At 31.7% G+C, this 12,187-nt stretch overlaps 1 protein-coding gene across 2 annotated transcripts in view; it reads left to right on the top strand.

The window, feature by feature from the left end:
• LOC111638372 (male-specific lethal 1 homolog) overlaps positions 1 to 11,058 on the top strand; it is a 42,972-nt gene extending 31,914 nt beyond the window's left edge. The window contains exon 4 of one of the 2 annotated variants that reach the window (XM_023384074.1): positions 10,495 to 11,058. Coding sequence is in view for 1 of the 2 variants with exons in the window: in XM_023384073.1 (XP_023239841.1) it covers positions 10,495 to 10,882 (388 nt within the window). In the remaining variant the exon portion in view is untranslated. The remainder of the gene's footprint in view (positions 1 to 10,494) is intronic. The other variant, XM_023384073.1, reaches the window with a different exon arrangement.
• Positions 11,059 to 12,187: the final 1,129 nt, after the last annotated feature.

Raw genomic sequence — 12,187 nt, 5'->3', positions numbered from 1 at the left:
AAAAACTTCAGATGACTAGACCTTTCTTTTTAGGCTACGTGGCTGTCCTGGAAAAAGTTCCTTAAAACACAGAAATAAACCAATTAAAAAGTAATAATTTTTCTTAAAATTGGAATTGATGACCTTACAATGTCTTGCTTTATTCATCCTTCTCCGTTCGGGAGTTTTGGATCCTTATATCCACTGGAAATTTGCGCTGTTTAATGTAGATTATCCTCTTTCCTCCCTCTGGCGGCAAATTATTACAAAATTTTTTAATTTTAAAATTTCATTGGATGATAAAATTTTCTTTAAAGATAAAAAGACATAGTTGTTTCCAAAAACTTTTAATCATCATTTGTTCGTTGTTAATCAAATAATTTGTTTGATTAATTAATTAAACTACATATAGACCTATTGAAGAACTTACGATATCCTCATTCATAGAATTAAGCCCTCCTTCTTAGATTCATTTAAAGTTTTATCATGAGTTAGGGTGCGAATATACTACTCTAGCTGGTGTCAGTCCTGACTGGACAGAGAATTTGTGTTCTTTTGTCCAAATATCCAAATAAAGCCATCCATTGACAAAGTGAGCGAGTCTCACTGACTCATTGCTGAATAAGTGGTAAAGTAAACGATCGACTTTACCCATGGCTTCTCACAATTGGATTTTCTGCCAGATGTTTGGCCACTAAGATACTTGTTCCTATTTATTAATATTTTGAAATACAAGTTAAGAAAACCTATTTCTAATAAAAATATCTTCAGCCATTTTCTTTCTTCAGTATATCTGTCAAGGCTGTGTTCAGCTTTATATGTAGGAAGGCCACAAGTGGCTGCTTTACAGATCTCTAATTAATTATTGAATCAGACAGAGTTAAAATATAACCACTTAGTTTTTTCATTATTTGTATGTAAATTACAATTAGATCAAGAAACAACTAAGTAATCTGAGGAATTATTCAGTATAGCTTTTTAGATACAGATTTAATATAGATTTTTCCATCTGCCATAAACACTTGAGCAATGGGATGAGTGCTTGAAATGCTGATATTTTATATCTTAAGAGGCTGTGTGAGTTGGCAGGGATGCACAGAAGGTTGAAAGTTTGTTTCCTATCTATATTTATGTGAATTTGACCTCTGGCCAATGTGATGTCAATATCACCAAAATGCACATTAGGACTGCTTTCTTGATCTAGTTTTAGTTTCAGCCTGTACAGGTTGTCATTTATCTTCATGAGAAATTACAATGTCAACCTTCTTGTACCATATAATTTTAATATGATTGATATATTTTATACAATAAGAATTGAATATAGGAATAACTACACTTTCTACATTACAGACAAGTTCAAAGAATAGACCAATCATGGGTATGAGATATCCCTTCTGTTTTGTTTATTTGTATTGTCCTCAAAGATGAAGGACGAATAGCATATTACATCAATCAGTTCTAAGATTTTGTTTAAAAGTTTATATATATCTGGAGTAGTATGGTTAAGTAGATTCTCTTAACTGGAAACCATTCCTTATACTCTAATTCCAGTAACCTATTTTTTAATTTGCAAATGCTTTTGACTTTATTCAAAGGCCATCTTCAGATGAGTAAGATTTGAAAAATTTAACATTTATTGGATACAAATGTTACCATTCCTTATGACATTCTAATTTAGAACAGTTTAAATTTTACATTTTGAAATTCAAACTTTAATGTTCTTTAACATTCTTAAAAACTAAAAAAATTATAAAAATAAAAATACATATAAATATAAATCCAAACTTATATATAACATAGAATATAGATATTTTCTTAATGCAGTCTTTCAATTAAAATCCTATTTCACTTTACTTCATATTAATGTGTGTGCTTGGGAATTATTGTCCATCTGCTTATTATTGAATTTCACACATTGCCTTCTTTGTGCTTGATAAAGTCTCCATTTCTAGTTTTCCATTCCAATTTATATATTTTTTTATTTCTTGAGAATAAGTGTATCTCAAATTGCTCCAGGCTTCTAAGATCGTCCTGTTTTCTGATTGGTCTGATTATCTTGACCACACGTAGATTGACTTATATCTCTGAAGTTGTTGTGCATGCTACCAATGCAGTTACTTATATATCCTTTTTGTTGCTCCATTGGTGTTCTTTAATGCATGCAGATAATGATGTTAAATGTTAAACCTATATATTTACTCAGTTTCAAATCTGTTGTCTTAAACTGGAACTTTGTATCCCCTAGGATTCTGGAGGGGTCCCATTGATTTTTGTCATTTTTCAATAGTTGATATAAGTTAAGGTTTTGTTTGTAACTGATGTTGTCATTACTTGTGCATGTCACTTCTCTGTGTATGTTTTTAAATATGTGATTATAATTAATAACCCTGGAATAACCTGATTTTTCATTGCGTCTCTTTGTTTCAGATCCTTGTTAGTATATTTACAAATTAATTTCTTGATTAGTCTTGATGGATAGCCATATTGCTTCACAATTTCTGTAAGGAATCTTATTTCCTGGTCAGTTTTTGTTATGCTTGAGCAATGTGTGAATTTCCTTCTTATTAGGGCTATAAAGGCTGTGATCTCAAAGGTGAAGGGATTATTCAGTATTGCAGTGATGTACAGCAGATGATATTCTCATTTCCTATAAACTTTTTTAGTTATTTCTCCATTCTCAAAATAATTGATAGGTCTACGAAATGCACATTTCTATAGCTCTTCTGTTCACAATTGAGCTACAGGCTGTATGGATTTATCATTGACTTTTCATATAAATAAAGCTTTCAATGTCATATTCATTACACCACAAAATGAGGACATTGTCGATGTATCTGTTATACATGATGATGTGATCTGAGAATTCTGGTAAAATGTTCCCTTCTAATCATCATAATAATACCAACTCTCATAAATTGCCTGAAATTGGACTTCCCATAGAAACCCTTCTGCTCTACAAGTATATTTTGTTATTGGGCTGCAATTTGAAAAATTATAGATCTGTAAATTCCTACTGTCATCTGTCTATCCTTCCTTAATCTCAAGAACAGTTAGATAGATGAAAGCCAATATGGAAAGATTAGGGGCAGGAGGCATCAATTAACTATATACAAACTTCCAATGCAAACCAGAAGTCACATTATTTTAATTCAAAATTTTCTCCTGAAAGGAATTAGATAGATGATCAGCATGACTATTGCTAACAGGAAAAGTATGATGTACAGGGGTAAAACACTACTAATTTCAGTTAAAGAGTATATACAGGAAATTCTTGTTAGCTTGAAATTCAGAGGACAAAATAATCATGACTTTGAATTATCTGAGATTTACATATATCTGTACAATATGACAAATGCTTTGTAACTGATGTAATTTATTAAGAAACTGGAATATGGATATGTATACAGAACACTGTTTTTGTTAATTAATAATAATAATAAATAGACTACAGAAATGCATTTGACATTGTTCCACACAGTTGGCTGCTACATATTCTACACATATACAAAATATATCCATCACTCATTGCATTCTTCCAAAACACTATGCGATACTGGAGAACAATACTACATCTCAGGGTACATAATACTTCAATACTAACAAAACAAATATTCATTAGGCGAGGAATTTTTCAAGGAGACTCCTTGAGTTCTCTCTGGTTCTGCCTAGCCTTGAACCCATTATCTAATATGTTAAACAACACACAATATGATTACGATATCAGACATGAAAAAACAACACAGTTTACACTGTCACATCTCATGTACATGGATGACATAAAACTTTATGCATCCACACAAAAACAACTTCATCGATTCCAGAAATCTCACATTCAGACACCAAAGACATACAAATGGAATTTGGCCTAGATAAGTGCAAAACACTTCACATAGAAAAAGGAATCCTGAAGAAAGAAGATTTTGCACTTGGAAATGGAGACGTTATTGAATCCATGGAAGAGGGTGAGGTCTACAAGTATTAGGATTCCAACAGGCCAAACTAACAGAACATACACAAATAAAGCAAAGATTAATTAAAGAATACCAAAGTAGGTTAAATGCTATTTTCAGAACACAGTTAAAGCAATAAACACATATATTGTCCCAGTACTCATTTATTCTTTTGGTGTTATACATTGGACTCGCACATATCTTGAGCAACTCCAAAGGAAAATAAGAACAACACTTACTAAGCATAAACAACATCATCTTAAATCCGCCATAGAAAGATTAACCCTTTCACATAAAGATGGCAGATGGGGCCTGATCAACATAGTTAACCTTCATTACAAACAAATACAGTCACTGCAAAAGTTTTTCTACAAAAAACAAGAAACATCACAGTTACATAAAGCAGTAACTCTAGCAGACTCAAATAAAACACCATTAAATTTACACTCACAACATAAAAAGCATAGACACCGTTAAGCAATCGTGGGTTCAAAAGGCACTCCATGGCAGGCATCCCTATGACCTGGCCCAGGATTTTGTTGACAAAACTGCATCAAACAGCTGGTTAGCTCGGGGATGCCTCTTTGGGGAGATGAAAGGATTCATGATTGCCATACAGGATCAGGTAATAAATACTAAAAACTACAGAAAACACATACTCAAAGATACAACACTCACAAATGACACATGCGGAAAATGTCACATTATGCCAGAAACTATACAACACATCACTTCTGGTTGCAAGCTCTTGGCACAGACAGATTACTTACATAGACACAATCAAGTAGCAAATATAATACACCAAGAGCTTGCAAAGAAACACAACTTGGTAGACATTCACGAACCATACTACAAGTATATTCCACAGACAGTATTGGAAAACAACATGCACAAACTGTACTATGACAGAGCCATAATTACAGATAAAACAATTTACCATAACAGACCAGACATCACACTCATTGACAAACACAATAAAATCACATACATTATAGACATATCCATTTCAAACACTCATAATATACAAAATGCATGCACTGAAAAATCAGCAAGTATACAGAACTCATCCAGGAAATAAGGAATCTGTGGAGGATAGATAGGGTGCTTCTTGTACTTGTTGTTCTCTTCTCTACAGGTGTGATACCATATACACACTACACAAAAGCCTGGGAACATTACAATTGAATAGAAATACATACATCACACTACAGAAGGCCACTATATTGAATACATGTCATATTGTTAGGAAATTCCTGAATACAGACACACACACACTGACACACTAATTTTAGTTTTGTTTTGGTTGCTATGCCTTGACTCTGGTCTGGCATAGTACACAGCCACCGGTGTCAATCGAGTATAACCCGTAAACCCAACATAATAATAAATATAAATGTAAAGGTAAACAACACTTGTCTAGTGAGAACCTCACAGGTTACCAGATAAATTTTATTTATATTCAATTCTTTATTGTTTGAAGTTACATAACATCACAGTTACATAACATAACATCACATCATCCTTACAAGGTGATTAAAGTATTACAAAGAAACTGAAGTTAGTACAATATAACAAATTAATATAATAGCTTAGTACTACACAATAAAACACAATAATAATCATTTTTACACATATTATGTAAATCAGAAATTAGTAAAATTTAGCAATGTAGTGATATTGTTTTTGCTTTTTGCCCTTATGCTTATCAAGTGTATTATATTAACATAAAAACAGTTCATTTATATCAGGACTTATCACACCAGTTTATCACACCACAAAATTTATTAGATTCAATATATAGTTAATTAATCTTTGTAAGATCTTTTGTAACTCAACTGTATATTGCAGGGGTGGCCAACTTTTGTGTACATAAGATCTACTTTTTATCTTAAAAATGTGTGACAATCAGCTTGTTGTTGTAGGCATAGTCTAAGTGGCAAGGGGAGGTGTGAAATACATACTATGTTTAGATAGATAAGAAAAGCCACAATTTAATTTAAAACATGAAGAAAAAGTACTTACATTTTAAACAGAAGAAAAATTGAAACTCACTGTTGTCACTTTTGGGGACCACCACTTCACCCTTCCTCTCTCTACTGTGTCCCAATTTACTCTCTCTGTCCCTCTTCCTGCCTTTTTTGGTTTTACAACCCTTTGTCTACATTTCTTATTCCCCTTTTACAACTGTACGCAAATGGATTGCACATGGACCAACAAAACCTCATCGGAGGGAGGACGCGGAGGTCCGATATCACTACAGTTGCATTTGCACGTTATGTTCACACATTGCATTCAGTTACAAGTGTAACACATTAAGTGAAGACATCGCAAGCGATTGACCAAAATTGTCTTTGCGATTGACTGGTCAATTGCAATCGACTTGTTGGTCACCCCTGGTATATTGAATCTAATAAATTTTGTATTCATGTTAACTGATGTGATAAGCCCTGATATAAATGAACTGTTTTTATGTTAGTATAATACACTTGAAAATTTAACAAATTAATGAAATAGCTTAGGATAAGACAAAATAAAATACACAATAATAATCATTTTTTGAAAAATGCAATAAATTAATTATTGATATATTTCAGGATTTAAATCTTGTCAAATGCTTCTTCCTATTTGTTTCAAATTTGATACAGTGAAAGAACATGTTCCCAAGTTTCATATGTTTGCAAACTACTGTTACTGCAAATTCTCTCAGGACCTATTATTAGTCTAGTGTTATATGTTAAAATATAATTTTGACTGTATCTCAGCTGTAGAATTAATCATTTTACATGATAATTTATGTCCATAAACAAATAATCCTCACACATATAAGTTGTTTTAAAAACATGATATAATTGAAAATGCTTATTCTTTTCCAACAAAGACCAATCTTCTTGTATGCTCTGTTTGCAACACACTTTTATAATTAATGTTTGATAACTTTCAATCAAATGAGGATCTTGTGACAATCATAGAAATGAGAAACTGTGTCAATCTAACAGATTTTTCAATGCCAATGTCCAGTTATATGTATAATTATTTGTCATCAAACTTAATTTATACAGTTTGTTATATGCTACTTTAACATAACTGTTATCGTATAGTTTCAACAGTCTAATCCAAAAAGAAGAAACTATTGCTTTTATTATTAATAGCTCCTTTTAGCTCCTCCAGTGTAAAATCTGTAAAACATTCCATTCCTATTGGAAATACTTTATACACATCAACAATTGTTCATTGTTAATACATAAATAATGACCTATAGAAAATTTAGCAACATAGAAATTGAACCATTTTTCCAAGGAAATTCCTAAACTATGACATGATGAACTTTTATGTTTAAAGCCATTAATTATATGCCAAAATATTTTAGAGATCATCAATCTTTTATTTAAGTTCCAAAAGCAAGACTCTTTTTTCTTTTGACATAATCTATATATATAAAAATGAATGTATGTGTGTGTGTCTGTCTGTCCTTCTTGCATTACCACACCATTTATCCGATTGCCGTGAAACTTTGGGAAGTTGTTTAATATACTCCGGCGAAGGTTTGTGGCATAGTACAATTGCCATAAAACTTTGGAAAGTTTTTTAATACACTCCCGTGAAGGTTCTTGGCATAATACATTTATCCTACGATAGATGGCGCGCGTTTACACGAGCATTCGAGCACAGTGTATTCGATCGATTTCAAATTGTGAAGACCATTTCCCCCTTCAAAAAATATTTCTATATATGCATTTGTGAACTGTTATTTACGATATTCGTAATAATGTTTGTTTAATCACTTTATTTCAACTTTTTTTTTGCTAATTACGTATTTGCTCAAACTTTGTTAAAACTTTAACTGTATACCGAACAGCAACCGAAGTTGTAGAAGGAAATTCACCTATTTTCCGATCTAGGGATCCCCTTTTCCAAATTTTAATATCATCTAATAATTTAAAAAGACAAATTACAATAAAACGGTTTATTATCCAACTATCAGAAATTTCACAACATGCCAAGGAAGAGAGGAAGGAGCAATTAAATAATTAAAATTATAAAGGATTTAAAAATATATATAAAAATGGGGAATATCACACTTCTGACAATCGCAGCGAGTGTGTGGGCTAAATTTGGAGAATCCGTGCTTCTCGCATGGACAACTGTATGTGGCCGGCTCACGCGTCGAAAAACCTTCCGATTCATTCGTGTACGCACCAGACGGAAAAACAAAAAATATCATGTATCCACAAACACTCCAATAAATAAAGAGAATTGAAACAACACTTTGAAATGTTTTCCCGATGAAAATGAATAATAATAAGTTTCAATAAAAATAATAAAATGTAAATTGAATTTTATCATAATGAGTTTGCTTGAATTTCCTTTCTTCTGAGATCGCAGCAATGTGCGACGGGTAAGCTAGTAATTTATATTCTTTTAAATAATTTTTATACAAAGTGCAACATTCATCTATATTTAACTTTTTGCCTTCTTAAACAACTTTCACAGATTTTTTCTCATTGTGCAACACTCACTATCATACCATAAATATCTTAAATCTGTACGTTTTAAACAACATATAACATCATAAATTAAATTTAGGGACATTGCTGTTTTAACTATACATTCCACTAGATCATTACATGTGAATTTTCCTCCAAATTCATCTGATAGAATATTATTTAATGTAACAGTAAATGAATATTTAAGTTTGTCTCTCCATATTGCATGTTCACCAAAAACTTGTTTATTGGAAACAAGAGGGTCGGCACCCTTTAGTGCCTTGTCAGGACTGACACTACCATGTCTCGGTTGACACGGAAGCCAAGATGGCGTAGGTTGTATAGAATTAGAACATAGGTCGTGATTAGAATGTAGGTCACACGAGCAGCTTCATATGCGAGCAATCAGATTCTGGATGGACTGAGAGACAGCCTGATGAAAATAAAGTACACAGATACAAAAGTTTACAACTAAATAATCATTTGTTTTCAATGAAGAGGAATACACGATACAATACACAATAGATATATTAGGTTATACTGACTTAGCCTATCCTTCTAGCGGTTGCGAGAGAGAGTTTACATGAGATATGTGCTGGGATAAATACCTTTTAGAGGATCTTGGTTGTGATGTTCTGAAGGTAGACGATCTTGTAGGAGATCTTGATCTGCTGTGAGCCGGTTGGACAGAAAGGAAGAAAATTCTGGAGGACAGTTCTTATTCTGACAGTTCTGAGTGAAAAATAGATATTATGGCAGTAGGTGAGGAGGTTTCCAAAAATGAGGTATCCTAAGGAGCACAGGGTATCCATAAGTTAGAACACAAGGAAAAATGAGGGGTTCGATTGAGGAACTAGTGACGACTGCCTAAACTTGCAGTTCCTTGCTATATTCAACTGATGAAATCAAGACAATAGGTCATGATGTTATGAGAAAGCATCGCTTTTACTGCTGAGAACTTAACAAATGATTAACTCCTAGGTGTGAGAGTTGACAGTTATCTGACAAAATTTTATTGTCAAAACATTATGTTATGATTTAGTTATGTAAATAAATTACATAGTGCTGAGTCTCACAATGTTTGAATATGCTATTGTATGTCAATAAATCAAATTAAATATTATATTAAAATATTTAATATCAAAAATATTAAATAGAAGTTATCAATTTGTAGATTATTTTTATATTTGTATTAAATGATTTAGAAATACAGGGTGTCCCAGAACTCGTTCCCTGATTACAAACATGCAGAAGGCAGAAAATATGACATATAGACACACATCTTTTATCTTGAATTGCAAGTAACATATCCAAGTTTTGTGTGTACATACATACTCATTAATAAATTTTAATGCGTGCTCCTGTTGTTGCTTGAAGGATATCCAGGCAATATTCCAATTTCACCCATGTGTTGCTCAACATATCGTGAGGGATGGATGTTATGATGCAGTAATTCTGTGCCGTAATGCTGTGATGTCGTTCACTGGTGTTTGATAAACCTGGTCCTTGACATAACACCACTGGATGTCTTCCTTTGGAGTTATGTCTGGTGATCGTGGAGGCCAGTTGATGGGACCACCATGCATGATCCATCTTCCTGGAAACGCTGTATCCAAATAGGCATGAAAATCTAACCCACAATGAGGTGGTGCACCATCTTGTTGGAAAATTAAGTCTGGAATGTCCTGAATCTGTAGCAAAACACATAACTGCAACATATCAAGATAGGTATTGGCTGTGATTGTACTGTAGCAAACAAAGTAACAGTGAGTATGTATGTACTGTACACACAAAAATGTGAATATGTTACCTGCAATTCAAGATAAAAGATGTGTGTGTATGTGCCATATTTTCTGCCTTCTGTATGTTTGTAATCAGGGAAAGACTTCTGGGACACCCTGTAGTGTTAATATTATAACAACTAATTTTAGAACTTTCAAAATTGAATAAAATGTATAATACTAAAATTTAACTTGATATAAATATCTGTTATATTTTATTTTTGTAACAGATTTATTATTTATTATAACAGATAATAATAAAACTATAAAATTTTTCTAATAAAAGTTTTAATATTATAGGCGATTCAATCAATCTGACTCTTTATTGTCAGAGTCCTCTGAAGTAGTTTCTACAATTAATCAGTCAATAAATTCAAATATTCCACATACAAAATTTGAAAGTTCTTCCTTCTCTAAATTATCAAAGTCATTTACAAAAACAGAAACTTCAGAGAGAGTCTCAAAATGTCTAAATAGTAATGCATTAACAAACTCTCTACAAACAAAAGAGTTATATTATTTATCTGCCTGTAAAAAAGAAGATACAGATCTAAATAATTCTAATCAAAACCAAGATGAGATTCAAGGTAATTATAATAGTATTTTTATTGTTAGAAATTATACAGCATATTTGGAATTTTTTATAATTATAGTAACAATACAACATAATTTTTGTATCTCTATGTAATACGTCTCTGTAATCCAACAAATGGTAGACAGACTCACAGCAAATTTTCAGTTAGGAACTACAATTTTATTCTCAAAATTGACAAATGCATTTCAGGTTGGCTCAGTACATCCCAACCCCTCCTCAGTGCTAATTTTTAAAAATAATAAAAACAAAAATAGTCAGTTCATGACAACAAATATATCAACAGAAAAAATTTTTTCTTACACACTTACTCTTAAAGATAAAAAAATTGTGCATAGGACACCAACACAATTATAACACCAACACATATTATACATCAATACATCGTAGAGGTATCGTACAAGCTCAAAGGTGCTAAGGTTTTAACTTGGTTTTTTGTAAATTATTGTTCATAAACTGTTTATATCACTATATATTTTAACAGTAAGTAATGTATGTTGTTTTTATACACCATTATTAATTCTACAAAATAGTCATTAAAAAGTTTTGTTTTTAGTGATGAGGTTATCCGGTGGTATTAAACACTTCAAGTGCTCTTTGAGCTTGTATGATATCTCTACGGTACCAACACATGCTATATTGATGTATAGCATGTGTTGGTGTTATAGTTGTGTTGGTGTCCCATGCACAATTTTTTTATCTTTAAGAGTTAAGTGTGTAAGAAAAAATTTTTTCTGTTGGTATGTTTGTTGTCATGAACTGACTATTTTTGCTTTTATTATTTTTAAAAATTAGCACTGATGAGGGGTTGGGATGTACTGAGCCAACCTGAAATGCATTTGTCAATTTTGAGAATAAAATTGTAGTTCCTAACTGAAAATTTGCTGTGAGTCCGTCTACCATTTGTTAGATTACAGAGACGTATTAAATAGAGATCTAATATACAGCAATCCAGTTATATAGTAATAATTTTTGTAATAATAGTATTATGTTTTAAAATGGAATATTTTAAGTTAATTTTCTTGCTAATTATTAATTTATTGTAAGTTACTCCAAATAAAATATTAAAATTCCATTTATTATTGTTGGGATACACTGCAAATCATAGTTTGCAGTGTATCCCAACTTAAAGATGATTTGCACTTGCAAATCATCTTTAAGAATAGTACTTATTTCTTATTGCTGGTTTTAAAAATATAGTTGACTGTTGATTTAATGAACAAAAAAAATTCTGTCCTAAAGGAAAAATTTATAATTGTTTGTCATTCATGTGAAAAGACAGATCAATTAATAAATATAAATTACTCAATGTACTGTACATTATAATAATTTATTTATACTTACACATTATTAGGTATTTTCTAGGAAGATGAAACAGGGCCATGTTCAGTAATGCAGAAT

Source organism: Centruroides sculpturatus, unplaced genomic scaffold, assembly GCF_000671375.1.
Source record: "Centruroides sculpturatus isolate CEXI.00-Female unplaced genomic scaffold, Cexi_2.0 scaffold1141, whole genome shotgun sequence".
NCBI classification, from domain to species: domain Eukaryota; kingdom Metazoa; phylum Arthropoda; class Arachnida; order Scorpiones; family Buthidae; genus Centruroides; species Centruroides sculpturatus.
The sequence above is the reverse complement of the archived record's forward strand: the minus strand, read 5'-3'. Positions and strand labels throughout refer to the sequence as shown.